The sequence below is a fragment of the Cetorhinus maximus genome, chromosome 5, assembly GCF_964194155.1.
Source record: "Cetorhinus maximus chromosome 5, sCetMax3.hap1.1, whole genome shotgun sequence".
Lineage (NCBI taxonomy): Eukaryota > Metazoa > Chordata > Chondrichthyes > Lamniformes > Cetorhinidae > Cetorhinus > Cetorhinus maximus.
Window position 1 is genome coordinate 561,015 of NC_135883.1, and position 19,598 is coordinate 580,612.

The 19,598-nt window shown below is 48.2% G+C and overlaps 1 protein-coding gene across 3 annotated transcripts in view; it reads right to left on the reverse strand.

Moving 5' to 3' along the window:
• Positions 1-19,598, reverse strand: part of LOC144680453 (XK-related protein 6-like) — a 916,065-nt gene that overhangs the window by 44,526 nt on the left and 851,941 nt on the right. Inside the window, exon 8 of one of the 3 annotated variants that reach the window (XM_078541418.1) lies at positions 542-586. The exons of the other annotated variants lie outside the window; for them this stretch is intronic. Within the exon in view, the coding sequence (XP_078397544.1) occupies positions 542-586 (45 nt within the window). The remainder of the gene's footprint in view (positions 1-541; positions 587-19,598) is intronic. 3 annotated transcript variants of the gene reach the window in all.

The window sequence follows — 19,598 nt, forward strand, 5'->3', positions numbered from 1 at the left end:
AGCACTTTTACATTGCAATGGCATGCAGGCACATGAAATATCAAACAACACTTTGCAGGCACAGTTATGGGGGAGTTTTAACCCCCAAGGAGAGGTGTGTTGAGTGGAATAGCAAAAATTTAAAAATAACTTCCTTCCAACCTGCATCCAATCCGGCCAACTGTGGTTTAATGGAGATGGGTCAGGCAACAAATGGTTAATTCATTCTCTGGAGGCAGGTCAATCATTTAAATCTTTTAAGGAGGCTGTGTGCCACTTTGAGTAGATTTTTTATTTTTAACACATGGAGGTTGGGAATCCCAGGCTGGAAACCTGGCAGATAAAATGAGTTGAGAATGGCTGGATGAATGAGGTAATGTCTTTCTTGCATCGCTGGTGAGTCAGGAAAAGCGGTAGTATTTCCCCCAGGCCCAATAAGCTTATCGCCTCATGATTGGACCCCTGTGATCAGCTGACTGCCAAATCCCCAATAACATTAATCTGCCCATGCTGTAACCAATCAGGTCCCATCCCTCACAATGTCCAATTCTCTCACCACCACCGCCATCCCACTTGGACCCAATGACCAATTTGCTCATCCAACCAGCTGGCTGCCTGTTGAAAATTGTTTAAAATGTCCAGTTAGTTTCTGCAGGATATCTGGGAAATGAGTATTTCTGGGTTTCTCCTGAAAATCCTTCCCCATGATCCGTTCGTGGTGGTGATTCAATACCAGGGCCTCAATGTCGAACTTCTTTCATTGTTAACAGCTATGAAGTTATTTCTCTGAAATCCTCTCTGCATTACAAACAATGCAAATCAACTCTGAAGAATATCCCACAGTGGCTCCAATACAAATACCTCAACTCAGCAGCAAACCAGCGAGAAGGGGCTGCTTGTGGAGCCAATGAACCTTCATCAGCCAAGCTGAGGAAATATGGCAAAAAGCAGAAAGCATGAGAGCAGGCTAGTTATCTCGGTATTAGTATAAAGTCCCTTTGCTCACAACGTCTTCGACATAGCACAAAACACACAATTCAGTTTGTGCCAAAGGCATCAATCTGCACTACCAGTCAATTCAGGTAAACAGGCAGCGAGTAATGAACCTTCCATTTTAATGGTCTGCATTTTCATCCTGGAGGTGGGGAGCAGGAGTCGGGAAATGTTCCGCCTTGGCCCACCTGGCTCAGGAAGGGCCTTTTTCTGTGCCGTAGACTCTATGACTCATTTCAAAACAGCGCGAAGAGAGACGCGAGAGTTCATGTTAAAACAGAGTTTTAAACTGCTGCCCTGCCATGGAAGCGGGAGGGGGGGAGGGGGGGGGGGGGGGGGGGGGGGGGAGGGGGGGAGGGGGGGGGGAGGGGGGGAGGGGGGGGGGGGAGTGGGGGGGAGGGGGGGGGAGGGGGGGAGGGGGGGGGAGTGGGGGGGAGGGGGGGGAGGGGGGGGAGGGGGGGGAGGTGGGGGGAGGGGGGGAGGGGGGGGGGAGTGGGGGGGAGGGGGGGGGAGGGGGGGGGAGGTGGGGGGAGGGGGGGGAGGTGGGGGGGTGGGGGGAGCCGGGGGAGGGGGGAAGGTTGGGGGGAGGGGGGCAGGTGGAGGTGAGGGGGGAGGGAAAGAGGTGGGGAGGTGGGGGGAGGGGGGTGGGGAGGTGGGGAGAGGGTGGGGGAGGTGGGGGGGGGGACCAGCTGCTGCCCTGATGTTGGATCCCGCACACAGGCAATTGGGATGGGGTCAGGGTAAGTGAGGGAAGTGGCCACACATTAGGGACACCTGTATAAACTGACCGGACCTCAGCAACTGAGACAGACCAGGCACAGTGATGTGATTGGGGTCAGGCTCCTAGCCTGGCCGCCCATGCAAACTACCCAGAGGCACCAAAGGGCCAGCAAACCCCCCAGACCTTACCCGCGCACCCCACCCCCCGTAACCCGCTAACCCCCCCAGCACAGACTGCCAGTCCGCAAACAGTTAATGCACACGTTGTACAATCTCCTCGCCAACACTGGCCATGTAACAGTCACTGCTGGAGACGCTCACAGCCCCCTCGCAATCCCAGCATCCTGGTTTGGACCAGTGTCCCCCATGTCACAGGTTGACAGGGCAGCCATGCAGCGCACTCATCTCTGGCCATCCAACGGGTGACCAGCTCTCTCCGGGAAGCATTAAGGGGCAGTCACACAGGGTCAGGAAAGGTGCTAAGTACACCCATGATAACCACATCTCTCTCTCTCTCTCTCTCTCTCTTTCATGCTGCAGGAGAACCACATCAGGATCATGGATCCTGGTGACTGAGCTGTGTGCCTGATGCTTACAGAGAGCGGATAAGGTGGAGGAGAGAGTGACTGAGACACCTGGCCGTGCAAAGGCAGGAGCAGCAACCTCATGAAGAAGGGGCAGCAGGGACTCCCACACACGCTGCCCAGGAGCGACAGTGAGCCGTGGCTGGTCAGCACCTAGTGACCCAGGGTCTATAGACACCGCCTGCCATTCCTGCAGGTGACTGAGAACCAGTGTCACCGATGACTGCGCATGTCTAGGGACCTGGTGACTCACATCTGGCACTTACTGCAGGACTTGTCGCCAAGGGGACATGGAGGGCATCCACTGCCAGTGGCTGTGAAAGTGACTGCAGTGCTCAATTTCTATACCAGTGGCTCCTTTCAGGGCTCCACAGGCGATTCTGTGGGGTTTCACAATCCGCCACCCACAAATACATCCATGAGGTCACGGTTGCATCTTCTCCATGGCCACAACTTTGTGCATTTCGCCCGGGACCAGGACAGCCAGGATACAAGGGCCATTGGATTCTCCCTGATCTCGGGATTCCCACAGGTACAGGGTGCGATCGACTGCACTCATGTGGCGCTCAGGTCTCCATCGCTACACTCGATGGACTTCATCAACCACAAGGGCTTCCACTCACTGAACGTGCAGCTGGTGTGCGACCACCAGAAACGCATCCTGCAGGTATGCGCACAGTTTCCAGGGAGTGTGCACGATGCCTACATCCTGAGTCACTCACAGATCCCTGCAGTCTTCCAGGGTCCACAGAGGCTGCAGGGTTGGCTCCTCGGGGACAAGGGCTACCCACAGAGGCCTTGGCTGATACACCCGTGTGGCGGCCTCAGACTGCAGCAGAGCGACGCTATAATGAGGCTCATGCAGCAGCTCACAACTTGGTGGAGCAGACCATCGGGATACTGAAAATGTGGTTCCGGTGCCTGGACCGGTCTGGTGGAGCCCTGCAATACAGTCCTCAGAGGGGGTCACACATCATCGTCATCTGATGCACCCTTTACAACCTGGCGCTGCAACAGGGAGAGGAGCTGGCTGAGGAGGAGATGGAGGAGCTGGAGGTCTCCTCCGATGAGGAAGATGCCGAAGAGGATGAGGGTGAGGAGGTCCTGAGAGGCGACGATGACAGGGATGAGGCCCTCGCACTGACTAGACGAGGCAGGCACACTTGGGAGGCCCTCATAGCTGCCAGATTTGTGGAGGATGATGACGAGATGCAGTGAGGTGTCCCTGTAGATCCTCACATCGCAGTTGTGAACTTTTGACTCCAGTCTGGCTTATGGCAGCACCAATACCCTCTGTGTGAATGCTCCTGTCAGGGAGATGCAGTGGAGGCCCTAATAGTCGCTCGATTCCAGGAGGATGATGAGAACATGCAGTGAGGACACTCCATAGATCTTCACACAGCCTCTGAGAATGTCTGACTCCTGTCTGGCCGAGGGCAGCTCACTTGCCCTCCATGATCAGGGTCATCTCAGAGACGCAACCATGAAACTTTAGATACATCTGATGCTGTGTCCACCTTCAGCACCTCAGCCCTTCAGGAGCTGGTGCACAGCCTCACTGGTCACAGATGCTGGTGTGATGGGGGCCAGACCCACCTTAAAGGTGCTGAGAGCACACAGAGAGAATGAGGGAACTCTGTGGCGCCTGCCCACTACATTCTGGCAGCAATGACCAGCACCATCGAGGTGCAGGCATCAGTAATGTGTCCAAGGAGTGTGAGGCTGGACCATCACTTTGGTCTGAAGGCTGCACAGACACAGGGAAGGGGCCCTGGACTGAGACACCTGCCTTTATCTTGTGCAGAAAGATTTCACATCTGAGTGACACGAACACTGCTCATCAGAACAAGGAGCCATAGAGAGGGAGACATTGTTGGGAGTTTATTGACAATAGTGAACAGTAGTTAGAAGTGATTAACACCCATGCTCAGGCTGTGCAACTAATTCTCCCTAACTTTGCTAACCCTGCCGCTACATCTTGGTGCTCCCCAGAAACCCACAGCGGAGGCGGAGACAGCTGCTGACTTTTTAAAAATTCATTCATGGGATGTGGGTGTCGCTGGCTAGGCCAGCATTTATTGCCCATCCCTAGATGCCCTAGTTCAGGGGGCATTTAAGAGTCACCCACATTGCTGTGGGTCTGGAGTCACATGTAGGCCAGACCAGGTAAGGATGACAGATTTCCCTCCCTAAAGGGCAGATGGGTTTTTACAACGATTGGCAATGGTTTCATCATTAGACTTTTAATTCCAGATTTTTATTGAATTCAAATTCCAACACCTGCCAGAGTGGGATTCAAATCCGGGTTCCCAGAGCATTACCCGGTGTCTCTGGATTACTAGTCCAGCGACAATGCCATGATGCCATCACTCTGACTGTGCTGACTTTGGCGGGCGTTCTCTGGAGGGTCGAGACCCGGAGGGCCCCGGCCTGCTTTCGGGGTCCTGCTGTGTGGCAGTGGCACCTTCCTCAGCCTGTGAAGCGGGAGCTGTGGGGGTCACAGGAAGACGGGATTTGGATGGGCCGGACTCTCCCGGAGTCACCTGGGTGGATGGGTCCGGAGTGTTAACCTGCTGACCCTCCTCCCTATGGGTGCCCGAGGGCCCCAGGCTGACTCCATGAGGAGAAGGGGTAGCTGGAGTGAGATCGAGCTGCCCGTGCCCCTCTCGTGTACACACTGTTGGAGGCCTAACTATTGTATCAGCGATGGAGTTCAGCCCGCGCAGCAGTGCAGGAGCAACGTCCTGGACCAAGGTCTCCATGGCAGCCACCATCCTGCCAGTGTTGACCTTGGTGCGTTGCAATGCTGGCGCTATCACCTCAGCCTGAAGATGGACAGATTCCTCCATTGTGCCTTGCAATCTGAGGAGTGCAGCGGACATCCCTTCCTGATGTTCCCGAGCTTGTCTTTGCAGCTCCAGCAACTGTGACATGACCGAGTCCAGAGGCTCATCATCTGACTCAGACTCAGCAACAGTCTGGCCTCCAGCAGCTCCTCCGAGTGTCGGGGGCCTGGGAGGTCCCTGCCCCCACCTGCTGTGGATCAGAAAATGCGATGTGCTCACCAGATTGTGATTCCAAGGCTACTCTAAAGCTAGGTCCCACCGAGGTGTGTGTCTCTGCGCTGGTGGAGGGTGTGGGTGACGCTGTGACGGGACTTCAGGGAGGGTGCCTTCAGATTCCACTTCAGAGAATTCTTCAGGGCTTGATTGGAGACTCTGGGTCATGGACTGCAATGGTTGCTTGGCAGATGTGCCTGTGAAAGCAAGGGGAGATAATTAGTGCATGGCAGTGGCCTGTGAAACAGGACACATCACTCACAGCTGATCAATGTTGCACTGCTGGATCCTCACTTGGTAGAGCAGCGCCGACCTCACCGTCAGCACAGGAACGGTCCCGGTCATCGCCGGCCAGCTGGATGGCTCTGTTTTCAAAGTCAAAGAGAGAGGCGAGAGATCATTTTAAATCAGCGCAGAGAGGCGAGAGTTCACTTTTAAAAAGCGCAGAGAGAGAGACAATAGTTCATTTTAAATCAGCGTGGAGAGAGAGAGTGATGACAGTTCACAATAAAACAACGCGGAGAGAGTGGCGAGACTTTATTACAAAATAGTATGGAGAGAGAGGTGAGAGGGTATTCTAAAACAGCGTGGAGAGGGAGGAAAAAGTTCACATAAATCAGCGCGGAGAGTAAGGCGAGAATTTATTTTAAAATAGCGCGGAGAGAGATGCGAGAGTTCATTTGAAAATAAGGCGGAGAGAGAGGGTAGAGTTCATTTCAAGTCAGCGCGGAGAGAGAGGTAAGAGTTCATTTTAAATCAGCGCGGAAAGAGAGGCGAGAGTTCATTTTAAATCAGCGCAGAGAGAGAGGCGAGAATTCATTTTAAAACTGCGTGGAGAGAGGCGAGAGTTCATTTTAAAACAGTGCGGAGACAGAGGCGAGAGTTCATCTCAAACAATGCGGAGAGGCAAGAGTTAATTTTAAATCATCGTGGAGAGAGAGGCAAGAGTTCATTTTAAATCAGCGCGGAGAGAGAGGGGAGAATTCATTTTAAAACTGCGTGGAGAGAAGCGAGAGCTCATTTTAAATCAGCGCAGAAAGAGAAGCGAGAGCTCATTTTAAATCAGCACGGCGAGAGAGGAAAGAGTTCATTTTAAATCAGCGCAGAGTGAGAGTTAGGACTTCATTTTAAAACAAGGTCTAGAGATAGTCAAGAGTTCATTTTAAATCAGCGCGGAGAGAGAGGCGAGAGTTCATTTTAAATGGGCGTGGAGAGAGGCGAGAGTTCATTTTAAATCATTGCGGAGAGAGAGGCAAGAATTCATTTTAAAACTGCGTGGAGAGAAGCGAGAGCTCATTTTAAATCAGCGCGGAAAGAGAGGCGAGAGTTCATTTTAAATGAGCGTGGAGAGAGAGGAAAGAGTTCATTTTAAATCAACGCGCAGAGAGAAGCGAAAGTTCATTTCAAAAAAGTGAGGAGAGAGAGGCGAGAGTTCATTTTGAATCAACGCGCAGTGAGAGGCGAGAGTTCATTTTAAATGGGCGTGGAGAGAGGCGAGAGTTCATTTTAAATCAGCGTGGAGAGAGAGGCGAGAGTTCATTTCAAAAGAGTGAGGAGAGGGAGGCGAGAGTTCATTTTAAATCAGCGCGGTGAGAGAGGCGAGAGTTTATTTTAAATCAGCGTGGAGAGAGAGGCGAGAGTTCATTTCAAAAGAGTGAGAAGAGAGAGGCGAGAGTTCATTTTAAATCAGCGCGGAGAGAGAGGCGAGAGTTCATTTCAAAAGAGTGAGGAGAGAGAGGCGAGAGTTCATTTTAAATCAGCGCGGAGAGAGAGGAGAGAGTACATTTTAAATCAGTGCAGAGTGAGAGGAGAGAGTACATTTTAAATCAGCGCGGAGAGAGAGGCGAGAGTTCATTTGAAATCAGCGCGGAGAGAGAGGAAAGAGTTCATTTTAAATCAGCGCGGAGAGAGAGGCGAGAGTTCATTTCAAAAGAGTGAGGAGAGAGAGGCGAGAGTTCATTTGAAATCAGCGCGGAGAGAGAGGAAAGAGTTCATTTTAAAACAGCGCGGAGGCAGAGTCGAGAGTTCATTTCAAACAACGCGGAGAGGCAAGAGTTCATTTTAAATCAGCGCAGAGAGAGGCGAAACTACTTTTTCAAACAGCGTGGAGAGAGAGGCGAGAGTTCATTTTAAATCAGCGTGGAGAGAGAGGAAAGAGTTCATTTTAAATCAGCGCAGAGTGAGAGGCAAGAGTTCATTTGAAATCAGCGCTGAGAGAGAGGCGAGAATTCATTTGAAATCAGCGCGGAGAGAGAGGCGAGAATTCATTTGAAATCAGCGCGGAGAGAGAGGCGAGAGTTCATTTTAAATCAGCGCGGAGAGAGAGGCGAGAGTTCATTTCAAAAGAGTGAGGAGAGAGAGGCGAGAGTACATTTTAAATCAGCGGGGAGGGAGAGGCGAGAGTTCATTTTAAATCAGCGCGGAGAGAGAGGCGAGAGTTCATTTTAAATCAGCGCGGAGAGAGAGGCGAGAGTTCATTTCAAAAGAGTGAGGAGAGAGAGGCGAGAGTACATTTTAAATCAGCGGGGAGGGAGAGGCGAGAGTTCATTTTAAATCAGCGCGGAGAGAGAGGCGAGAGTTCCTTTTAAATCAGCGCGGAGAGAGAGGCGAGAGTTAATATTAAATCAGCGGGGAAAGAGAGGCGAGAGTTCATTTCAAATCACCGCGGAGAGAGAGGAAAGAGTTCATTTTAAATCAGCGCAGAGTGAAAGGTGGGAGTTCATTTTAAAACAAGGTCTAGAGACAGTCATGAGTTCATTTTAAATCAGCGCGGAGAGAGAGGCGAGAGTTCATTTTAAAACAGATCGGAGAGAGTGGCGAGAGTTCATCTCAAACAACGCGGAGAGTCTAGAGTTCATTTTAAATCAGCGCAGAGAGGCGAGAATTAATTATAAAACAGCGGAGAGAGAGAGGGGAGATTTCATCTTAAAACAGCGCGGAGAAGGAAGCGAGAGTTCACTTTAAATCATCGCGGAGAGAGAGGCCTGATTTAATTTTTAATCAGTGCGGAGGGAGAGGCGAGAGTTCATGTTAAAACAGCGCGAAGAGAGAGGCGAGAGTTCATTTTAAATCAGCGCGGAGAGAGAGGCGAGAGGTAATTTAAAGGAACACGGAGAGGCGAGAGCTAATTATAAATCAGCGCGGAGAGAGAGGTGAGAGTTCATTTTAAATCAGCGCGGAGAGAGAGGCGAGAGTTCATTTAAAATCAGCGCGGAGAGAGAGGCGAGAGCTCATTTTAAATCAGCGCGGAGAGAGAGGCGAGAGTTCATTTTAAATCAGCGCGGAGAGAGAGGCGAGAGTTCATTTTAAATCAGCGCGGAGAGAGAGGCGAGAGTTCATTTTAAATGGGCGTGGAGAGAGGCGAGAGTTCATTTTAAATCATTGCGGAGAGAGAGGCGAGAATTCATTTTAAAAATGCGTGGAGAGAAGCGAGAGTTCATTTTAAATCAGCGCGGAAAGAGAGGCGAGAGTTCATTTTAAATGAGCGTGGAGAGAGAGGAAAGAGTTCATTTTAAATCAACGCGCAGAGAGAAGCGAAAGTTCATTTCAAAAAAGTGAGGAGAGAGAGGCGAGAGTTCATTTTGAATCAACGCGCAGAGAGAGGCGAGAGTTCATTTTAAATCAGCGCGGAGGGAGAGGCGAGAGTTCATTTTAAATCAGCGTGGAGAGAGAGGCGAGAGTTCATTTCAAAAGAGTGAGGAGAGGGAGGCGAGAGTTCATTTTAAATCAGCGTGGAGAGAGAGGCGAGAGTTCATTTCAAAAGAGTGAGAAGAGGGAGGTGAGAGTTCATTTTAAATCAGCGTGGAGAGAGAGGCGAGAGTTCATTTCAAAAGAGTGAGGAGAGAGAGGCGAGAGTTCATTTTAAATCAGCGCGGAGAGAGAGGCGAGAGTTCATTTCAAAAGAGTGAGGAGAGAGAGGAGAGAGTTCATTTTAAATCAGCACGGAGAGAGAGGAGAGAGTACATTTTAAATCAGCGCAGAATGAGAGGGGAGAGTACATTTTAAATCAGCGCGGAGAGAGAGGAGAGAGTACATTTTAAATCAGCGCGGAGAGAGATGAGAGAGTACATTTTAAATCAGCGCGGAGAGAGAGGTGAGAGTACATTTTAAATCAGCACGGAGAGAGAGGAAAGAGTACATTTTAAATCAGCGCGGAGAGAGAGGCGAGAGTACATTTTAAATCAGCGCGGAGAGAGGCGAGAGTTCATTTGAAATCAGCGCGGAGAGAGAGGAAAGAGTTCATTTTAAATCAGCGCGGAGAGAGAGGCGAGAGTTCATTTCAAAAGAGTTTGGAGAGAGAGGCGAGAGTTCATTTGAAATCAGCGCGGAGAGAGAGGAAAGAGTTCATTTTAAATCAGCGTGGAGAGAGAGGCGAGAGTTCATTTCAAAAGAGTGAGGAGAGAGAGGAGAGAGTTCATTTTAAATCAGCGCGGAGAGAGAGGCAAGAGTTCATTTTAAAACAGCGCGGAGACAGAGTCGAGAGTTCATTTCAAACAACGCGGAGAGGCAAGAGTTCATTTTAAATCAGCGCGGAGAGAGAGGCGAGAATTCATTTGAAATCAGCGCGGAGAGAGAGGCGAGAGTTCATTTTAAATCAGCGCAGAGAGAGAGGCGAGACTACTTTTTCAAACAGCGTGGAGAGAGAGGCGAGAGTTCATTTTAAATCAACGTGGAGAGAGAGGCGAGAGTTCATTTGAAAATAAGGCGGAGAGAGTGGCGAGAGTTCATTTTAAATCAGCACGGAGAGAGAGGCGAGAGTTCATTTTAAATCAGCGCAGAGTGAGAGGTGAGAGTTCATTTGAAATCAGCGTGGAGAGTGAGGCGAGAGTTCATTTTAAATGAGCGCGGAGAGAGAGGCGAGAGTTCATTTTAAATCAGCGCGGAGAGAGAGGCGAGAGTTCATTTCAAAAGAGTGAGGAGAGAGAGGCGAGAGTACATTTTAAATCAGCGGGGAGGGAGAGGCGAGAGTTCATTTTAAATCAGCGCGGAGAGAGTGGCGAGAATTCCTTTTAAATCAGCGCGGAGAGAGAGGCGAGAGTTAATTTTAAATCAGCGGGGAAAGAGAGGCGAGAGTTCATTTCAAATCACTGCGGAGAGAGAGGAAAGAGTTCATTTTAAATCAGCGCAGAGTGAAAGGTGGGAGTTCATTTTAAAACAAGGTCTAGAGACAGTCATGAGTTCATTTTAAATCAGCGCGGAGAGAGAGGCGAGAGTTCATTTTAAAACAGATCGGAGAGAGTGGCGAGAGTTCATCTCAAACAACGCGGAGAGTCTAGAGTTCATTTTAAATCAGCGCAGAGAGGCGAGAATTAATTATAAAACAGCGCAGAGAGAGAGGGGAGATTTCATCTTAAAACAGCGCGGAGAAGGAAGCGAGAGTTCACTTTAAATCATCGCGGAGAGAGAGGCCTGATTTAATTTTTAATCAGTGCGGAGGGAGAGGCGAGAGTTCATGTTAAAACAGCGCGAAGAGAGAGGCGAGAGTTCATTTTAAATCAGCGCGGAGAGAGAGGCGAGAGGTAATTTAAAGGAACACGGAGAGGCGAGAGCTAATTTTAAATCAGCGCGGAGAGAGAGGCGAGAGTTCATTTTAAATCAGCGCGGAGAGAGAGGCGACAGTTAATTTTAAATCAGCGCGGAGAGAGAGGCGAGAGTTCATTTTAAATCAGCGCGGAGAGAGAGGCGAGAGTTCATTTTAAATCAGCGCGGAGAGAGAGGCGAGAGTTAATTTTAAATGGGCGTGGAGAGAGGCGAGAGTTCATTTTAAATCAGCGCGGAGAGAGAGGCGAGAGTTCATTTTAAATCAGCGCGGAGAGAGAGGCGAGAGTTCATTTTAAATGAGCCTGGAGAGAGAGGAAAGAGTTCATTTTAAATCAACGCGCAGAAAGAAGCGAAAGTTCATTTCAAAAAAGTGAGGAGAGAGAGGCGAGAGTTCATTTTGAATCAACGCGCAGAGAGAGGCGAGAGTTCATTTTAAATGGGCGTGGAGAGAGGCGAGAGTTCATTTTAAATCATTGCGGAGAGAGAGGCGAGAATTCATTTTAAAACTGCGTGGAGAGAAGCGAGAGCTCATTTTAAATCAGCGCAGAAAGAGAGGCGAGAGTTCATTTTAAATGAGCGTGGAGAGAGAGGAAAGAGTTCATTTTAAATCAACGCGCAGAGAGAAGCGAGAGTTCATTTCAAAAAAGTGAGGAGAGAGAGGCGAGAGTTCATTTTGAATCAACGCGCAGAGAGAGGCGAGAGTTCATTTTAAATCAGCACGGAGGGAGAGGCGAGAGTTCATTTTAAATCAGCGTGGAGAGAGAGGCGAGAGTTCATTTCAAAAGAGTGAGGAGAGGGAGGCGAGAGTTCATTTTAAATCAGCGTGGAGAGAGAGGCGAGAGTTCATTTCAAAAGAGTGAGGAGAGGGAGGCGAGAGTTCATTTTAAATCAGCGTGGAGAGAGAGGCGAGAGTTCATTTCAAAAGAGTGAGGAGAGAGAGGCGAGAGTTCATTTTAAATCAGCGCGGAGAGAGAGGCGAGAGTTCATTTCAAAAGAGTGAGGAGAGAGAGGCGAGAGTTCATTTTAAATCAGCGCGGAGAGAGAGGAGAGAGTACATTTTAAATCAGCGCGGAGAGAGAGGAGAGAGTACATTTTAAATCAGCGCGGAGAGAGAGGAGAGAGTACATTTTAAATCAGCACGGAGAGAGAGGAGAGAGTACATTTTAAATCAGCGCGGAGAGAGAGGAGAGAGTACATTTTAAATCAACGCGGAGAGAGAGGCGAGAGTTCATTTCAAAAGAGTGAGGAGAGGGAGGCGAGAGTTCATTTTAAATCAGCGTGGAGAGAGAGGCGAGAGTTCATTTCAAAAGAGTGAGGAGAGAGAGGCGAGAGTTCATTTTAAATCAGCGCGGAGAGAGAGGCGAGAGTTCATTTCAAAAGAGTGAGGAGAGAGAGGCGAGAGTTCATTTTAAATCAGCGCGGAGAGAGAGGCGAGAGTTCATTTCAAAAGAGTGAGGAGAGAGAGGCGAGAGTTCATTTTAAATCAGCGTGGAGAGAGAGGAGAGAATACATTTTAAATCAGCGCAGAGTGAGAGGAGAGAGTACATTTTAAATCAGCGCGTAGAGAGAGGCGAGAGTACATTTTAAATCAGCGCGGAGAGAGAGGAGAGAGTACATTTTAAATCAGCGCGGAGAGAGTGGAGAGAGTACATTTTAAATCAGCACGGAGAGAGAGGAAAGAGTACATTTTAAATCAGCGCGGAGAGAGAGGAGAGAGTACATTTTAAATCAGCGCGGAGAGAGGCGAGAGTTCATTTGAAATCAGCGCGGAGAGAGAGGCGAGAGTTCATTTCAAAAGAGTGAGGAGAGAGAGGCGAGAGTTCATTTTAAATCAGCACGGAGAGAGAGGCAAGAGTTCATTTTAAAACAGCGCGGAGACAGAGTCGAGAGTTCATTACAAACAACGCAGAGAGGCAAGAGTTCATTTTAAATCAGTGCAGAGAGAGAGGCGAAACTACTTTTTCAAACAGCGTGGAGAGAGAGGCGAGAGTTCATTTTAAATCAGCGCGGAGAGAGTGGCGAGACCTCATTTGAAATCAGCGTGGAGAGAGAGGCGAGAGTTCATTTTAAATCAGCGCAGAGTGAGAGGCAAGAGTTCATTTGAAATCAGCGCTGAGAGAGAGGCGAGAATTCATTTGAAATCAGCGCGGAGAGAGAGGCGAGAGTTTATTTTAAATCAGCGCAGAGAGAGAGGCGAGAGTTTATTTTAAATCAGCGCGGAGATAGAGGAGAGAGTTCATTTTAAATCAGCACGGAGAGAGAGGCGAGAGTTCATCTTAAATCAGTGCGGAGATAGAGGTGAGAGTCCTTCTCAAACAACGCGGAGAGGCAAAAGTTCATTTTAAATCAGCGCAGAGAGAGAGGCGAGACTACTTTTTCAAACAGCGTGGAGAGAGAGGCGAGAGTTCATTTTAAATCAACGTGGAGAGAGAGGGGAGAGTTCATTTGAAAATAAGGCGGAGAGAGTGGCGAGAGTTCATTTTAAATCAGCACGGAGAGAGAGGCTAGATTTCATTTTAAATCAGCGCGGAGAGAGAGGCGAGAGTTCATTTTAAATCAGCGCAGAGTGAGAGGCGAGAGTTCATTTGAAATCAGCGTGGAGAGTGAGGCGAGAGTTCATTTTAAATGAGCGCGGAGAGAGAGGCGAGAGTTCATTTTAAATCAGCGCGGAGAGAGAGGCGAGAGTTCATTTTAAATCAGCGCGGAGAGAGAGGCGAGAGTTCATTTCAAAAGAGTGAGGAGAGAGAGGCGAGAGTACATTTTAAATCAGCGGGGAGGGAGAGGCGAGAGTTCATTTTAAATCAGCGCGGAGAGAGAGGCGAGAGTTCCTTTTAAATCAGCGCGGAGAGAGAGGCGAGAGTTAATATTAAATCAGCGGGGAAAGAGAAGCGAGAGTTCATTTCAAATCACCGCGGAGAGAGAGGAAAGAGTTCATTTTAAATCAGCGCAGAGTGAAAGGTGGGAGTTCATTTTAAAACAAGGTCTAGAGACAGTCATGAGTTCATTTTAAATCAGCGCGGAGAGAGAGGCGAGAGTTCATTTTAAAACAGATCGGAGAGAGTGGCGAGAGTTCATCTCAAACAACGCGGAGAGTCTAGAGTTCATTTTAAATCAGCGCAGAGAGGCGAGAATTAATTATAAAACAGTGCAGAGAGAGAGGGGAGATTTCATCTTAAAACAGCGCGTAGAAGGAAGCGAGAGTTCACTTTAAATCATCGCGGAGAGAGAGGCCTGATTTAATTTTTAATCAGTATGAGGGAGAGGCGAGAGTTCATGTTAAAACAGCGCGAAGAGAGAGGCGAGAGTTCATTTTAAATCAGCGCGGAGAGAGAGGCGAGAGGTAATTTAAAGGAACACGGAGAGGCGAGAGCTAATTTTAAATCAGCGCGGAGAGAGAGGCAACAGTTAATTTTAAATCAGCGCGGAGAGAGAGGCGAGAGTTCATTTTAAATCAGCGCAGAGAGAGAGGCGAGAGTTCATTTTAAATCAGCGCGGAGAAGAGGAAAGAGTTCATTTTAAATTAGCGCGGAGAGAGAGTTGGGAGTTCATTTGAACAGAGTGAGGAGAGAGGAAAGAGTTCATTTTGAATCAACGCGGAGAGAGAGGCGAGAATTCATTTTAAAACAGCGCAGAGAGAGAGGAAAGAGTTCATTTGAAAATAAGGCGGAGAGAGAGGCGAGACCTCATTTTAAATCAGCACAGAGAGAGAGGCGAGAGTTCATTTTGAATCAACGCGGAGAGAGAGGCGAGAGTTCATTTCAAAAGAGTGAGGAGAGAGAGGCGAGAGTTCATTTTAAATCAGCGCGGAGAGAGAGGCAAGAATTAATTTTAAATCAGCGCGGAGAGAGTGGCGAGGGTTCATTTTAAAACAGCGTGGAGAGAGAGGCGAGAGTTCATTTTAAAACAAGGTGGAGAGAGAGGCGAGAGTTCATTTTAAATCAGCGCGGAGAGAGAGGCGACAGTTAATTTTAAATCAGCGCGGAGAGAGAGCCGAGAGTTCATTTTAAATCAGCGCGGAGAGAGAGGCGAGAGTTCATTTTAAATCAGCGCGGAGAGAGAGGAAAGAGTTCATTTTAAATCAGCACGGAGAGAGAGGAAAGAGTTCATTTTAAATCAGCGCAGAGTAAGAGTTGGGACATCATTTTAAAACAAGGTCTAGAGATAGTCAAGAGTTCATTTTAAATCAGCACGGAGACAGAGGCGAGAGTTCATTTTAAATGAGCGTGGAGAGAGTGGCGAGACCTCATTTGAAATCATTGCGGAGAGAGAGGCGAGAATTCATTTTAAAACTGCGTGGAGAGAGGCGAGAGTTCATTTTAAATGAGCGTGGAGAGAGAGGCGAGAGTTCATTTAACATCAGCGCGGAGAGAGAGGCGAGAGTTCATTTTAAATCAGCGCGGAGAGAGAGGCGAGAGTTCATTTCAAAAGTGTGAGAAGAGAGAGGCGAGAGTTCATTTTAAATCAGCACGGAGAGAGAGGCGAGAGTTCATTTTAAATCAGCGCGGAGAGAGAGGCGAGAGTTTATTTTAAATCAGCACGGAGAGAGAGGCGAGAGTTTATTTTAAATCAGCACGGAGAGAGAGGCGAGAGTTCATTTTAAATCAGCACGGAGAGAGAGGCGAGAGTTCATTTTAAATCAGTGCGGAGAGAGAGGCGAGAGTTCATTTTAAAACAGTGCGGAGACAGAGGCGAGAGTCCATCTCAAACAACGCGGAGAGGCAAGAGTTCATTTTAAATCAGCGCAGAGAGAGAGGCGAGACTACTTTTTCAAACAGCGTGGAGAGAGAGGCGAGAGTTCATTTTAAATCAGCGCGGAGAGAGAGGAGAGAGTTCATTTTAAATCAGCGCGGAGAGAGAGAGGCAAGAGTTCATTTTAAAACAGCGCGGAGACAGAGTCGAGAGTTCATTTCAAACAACGCGGAGAGGCAAGAGTTCATTTTAAATCAGCGCGGAGAGAGAGGCGAGAATTCATTTGAAATCAGCGCGGAGAGAGAGGCGAGAGTTTATTTTAAATCAGCGCAGAGAGAGAGGAGAGAGTTTATTTTAAATCAGCGCGGAGAGAGAGGAGAGAGTTTATTTTAAATCAGCGCGGAGATAGAGGAGAGAGTTCATTTTAAATCAGCACGGAGAGAGAGGCGAGAGTTCATCTTAAATCAGTGCGGAGATAGAGGCGAGAGTCCATCTCAAACAACGCGGAGAGGCAAAAGTTCATTTTAAATCAGCGCAGAGAGAGAGGCGAGACTACTTTTTCAAACAGCGTGGAGAGAGAGGCGAGAGTTCATTTTAAATCAACGTGGAGAGAGAGGTGAGAGTTCATTTGAAAATAAGGCGGAGAGAGTGGCGAGAGTTCATTTTAAATCAGCACGGAGAGAGAGCCGAGAGTTCATTTTAAATCAGCGCAGAGTGAGAGGTGAGAGTTCATTTGAAATCAGCGTGGAGAGTGAGGCGAGAGTTCATTTTAAATGAGCGCGGAGAGAGAGGCGAGAGTTCATTTTAAATCAGCGCGGAGAGAGAGGCGAGAGTTCATTTTAAATCAGCGCGGAGAGAGAGGCGAGAGTTCATTTCAAAAGAGTGAGGAGAGAGAGGCGAGAGTACATTTTAAATCAGCGGGGAGGGAGAGGCGAGAGTTCATTTTAAATCAGCGCGGAGAGAGTGGCGAGAATTCCTTTTAAATCAGCGCGGAGAGAGAGGCGAGAGTTAATATTAAATCAGCGGGGAAAGAGAGGCGAGAGTTCATTTCAAATCACTGCGGAGAGAGAGGAAAGAGTTCATTTTAAATCAGCGCAGAGTGAAAGGTGGGAGTTCATTTTAAAACAAGGTCTAGAGACAGTCATGAGTTCATTTTAAATCAGCGCGGAGAGAGAGGCGAGAGTTCATTTTAAAACAGATCGGAGAGAGTGGCGAGAGTTCATCTCAAACAACGCGGAGAGTCTAGAGTTCATTTTAAATCAGCGCAGAGAGGCGAGAATTAATTATAAAACAGCGGAGAGAGAGAGGGGAGATTTCATCTTAAAACAGCGCGGAGAAGGAAGCGAGAGTTCACTTTAAATCATCGCGGAGAGAGAGGCCTGATTTAATTTTTAATCAGTGCGGAGGGAGAGGCGAGAGTTCATGTTAAAACAGCGCGAAGAGAGAGGCGAGAGTTCATTTTAAATCAGCGCGGAGAGAGAGGCGAGAGGTAATTTAAAGAAACACGGAGAGGCGAGAGCTAATTTTAAATCAGCGCGGAGAGAGAGGCGAGAGTTCATTTTAAATCAGCGCGGAGAGAGAGGCGACAGTTAATTTTAAATCAGCGCGGAGAGAGAGGCGAGAGTTCATTTTAAATCAGCGCGGAGAGAGAGGCGAGAGTTCATTTTAAATCAGCGCGGAGAGAGAGGCGAGAGTTAATTTTAAATGGGCGTGGAGAGAGGCGAGAGTTCATTTTAAATCAGCGCGGAGAGAGAGGCGAGAGTTCATTTTAAATCAGCGCGGAGAGAGAGGCGAGAGTTCATTTTAAATGAGCCTGGAGAGAGAGGAAAGAGTTCATTTTAAATCAACGCGCAGAAAGAAGCGAAAGTTCATTTCAAAAAAGTGAGGAGAGAGAGGCGAGAGTTCATTTTGAATCAACGCGCAGAGAGAGGCGAGAGTTCATTTTAAATGGGCGTGGAGAGAGGCGAGAGTTCATTTTAAATCATTGCGGAGAGAGAGGCGAGAATTCATTTTAAAACTGCGTGGAGAGAAGCGAGAGCTCATTTTAAATCAGCGCAGAAAGAGAGGCGAGAGTTCATTTTAAATGAGCGTGGAGAGAGAGGAAAGAGTTCATTTTAAATCAACGCGCAGAGAGAAGCGAGAGTTCATTTCAAAAAAGTGAGGAGAGAGAGGCGAGAGTTCATTTTGAATCAACGCGCAGAGAGAGGCGAGAGTTCATTTTAAATCAGCACGGAGGGAGAGGCGAGAGTTCATTTTAAATCAGCGTGGAGAGAGAGGCGAGAGTTCATTTCAAAAGAGTGAGGAGAGGGAGGCGAGAGTTCATTTTAAATCAGCGTGGAGAGAGAGGCGAGAGTTCATTTCAAAAGAGTGAGGAGAGGGAGGCGAGAGTTCATTTTAAATCAGCGTGGAGAGAGAGGCGAGAGTTCATTTCAAAAGAGTGAGGAGAGAGAGGCGAGAGTTCATTTTAAATCAGCGCGGAGAGAGAGGCGAGAGTTCATTTCAAAAGAGTGAGGAGAGAGAGGCGAGAGTTCATTTTAAATCAGCGCGGAGAGAGAGGAGAGAGTACATTTTAAATCAGCGCGGAGAGAGAGGAGAGAGTACATTTTAAATCAGCGCGGAGAGAGAGGAGAGAGTACATTTTAAATCAGCACGGAGAGAGAGGAGAGAGTACATTTTAAATCAGCGCGGAGAGAGAGGAGAGAGTACATTTTAAATCAACGCGGAGAGAGAGGCGAGAGTTCATTTCAAAAGAGTGAGGAGAGGGAGGCGAGAGTTCATTTTAAATCAGCGTGGAGAGAGAGGCGAGAGTTCATTTCAAAAGAGTGAGGAGAGAGAGGCGAGAGTTCATTTTAAATCAGCGCGGAGAGAGTGGCGAGAATTCCTTTTAAATCAGCGCGGAGAGAGAGGCGAGAGTTAATATTAAATCAGCGGGGAAAGAGAGGCGAGAGTTCATTTCAAATCACTGCGGAGAGAGAGGAAAGAGTTCATTTTAAATCAGCGCAGAGTGAAAGGTGGGAGTTCATTTTAAACAAGGTCTAGAGACAGTCATGAGTTCATTTTAAATCAGCGCGGAGAGAGAGGCGAGAGTTCATTTTAAAACAGATCGGAGAGAGTGGCGAGAGTTCATCTCAAACAACGCGGAGAGTCTAGAGTTCATTTTAAATCAGCGCAGAGAGGCGAGAATTAATTATAAAACAGCGGAGAGAGAGAGGGGAGATTTCATCTTAAAACAGCGCGGAGAAGGAAGCGAGAGTTCACTTTAAATCATCGCGGAGAGAGAGGCCTGATTTAATTTTTAATCAGTGCGGAGGGAGAGGCGAGAGTTCATGTTAAAACAGCGCGAAGAGAGAGGCGAGAGTTCATTTTAAATCAGCGCGGAGAGAGAGGCGAGAGGTAATTTAAAGAAACACGGAGAGGCGAGAGCTAATTTTAAATCAGCGCGGAGAGAGAGGCGAGAGTTCATTTTAAATCAGCGCGGAGAGAGAGGCGACAGTTAATTTTAAATCAGCGCGGAGAGAGAGGCGAGAGTTCATTTTAAATCAGCGCGGAGAGAGAGGCGAGAGTTCATTTTAAATCAGCGCGGAGAGAGAGGCGAGAGTTAATTTTAAATGGGCGTGGAGAGAGGCGAGAGTTCATTTTAAATCAGCGCGGAGAGAGAGGCGAGAGTTCATTTTAAATCAGCGCGGAGAGAGAGGCGAGAGTTCATTTTAAATGAGCCTGGAGAGAGAGGAAAGAGTTCATTTTAAATCAACGCGCAGAAAGAAGCGAAAGTTCATTTCAAAAAGTGAGGAGAGAGAGGCGAGAGTTCATTTTGAATCAACGCGCAGAGAGAGGCGAGAGTTCATTTTAAATGGGCGTGGAGAGAGGCGAGAGTTCATTTTAAATCATTGCGGAGAGAGAGGCGAGAATTCATTTTAAAACTGCGTGGAGAGAAGCGAGAGCTCATTTTAAATCAGCGCAGAAAGAGAGGCGAGAGTTCATTTTAAATGAGCGTGGAGAGAGAGGAAAGAGTTCATTTTAAATCAACGCGCAG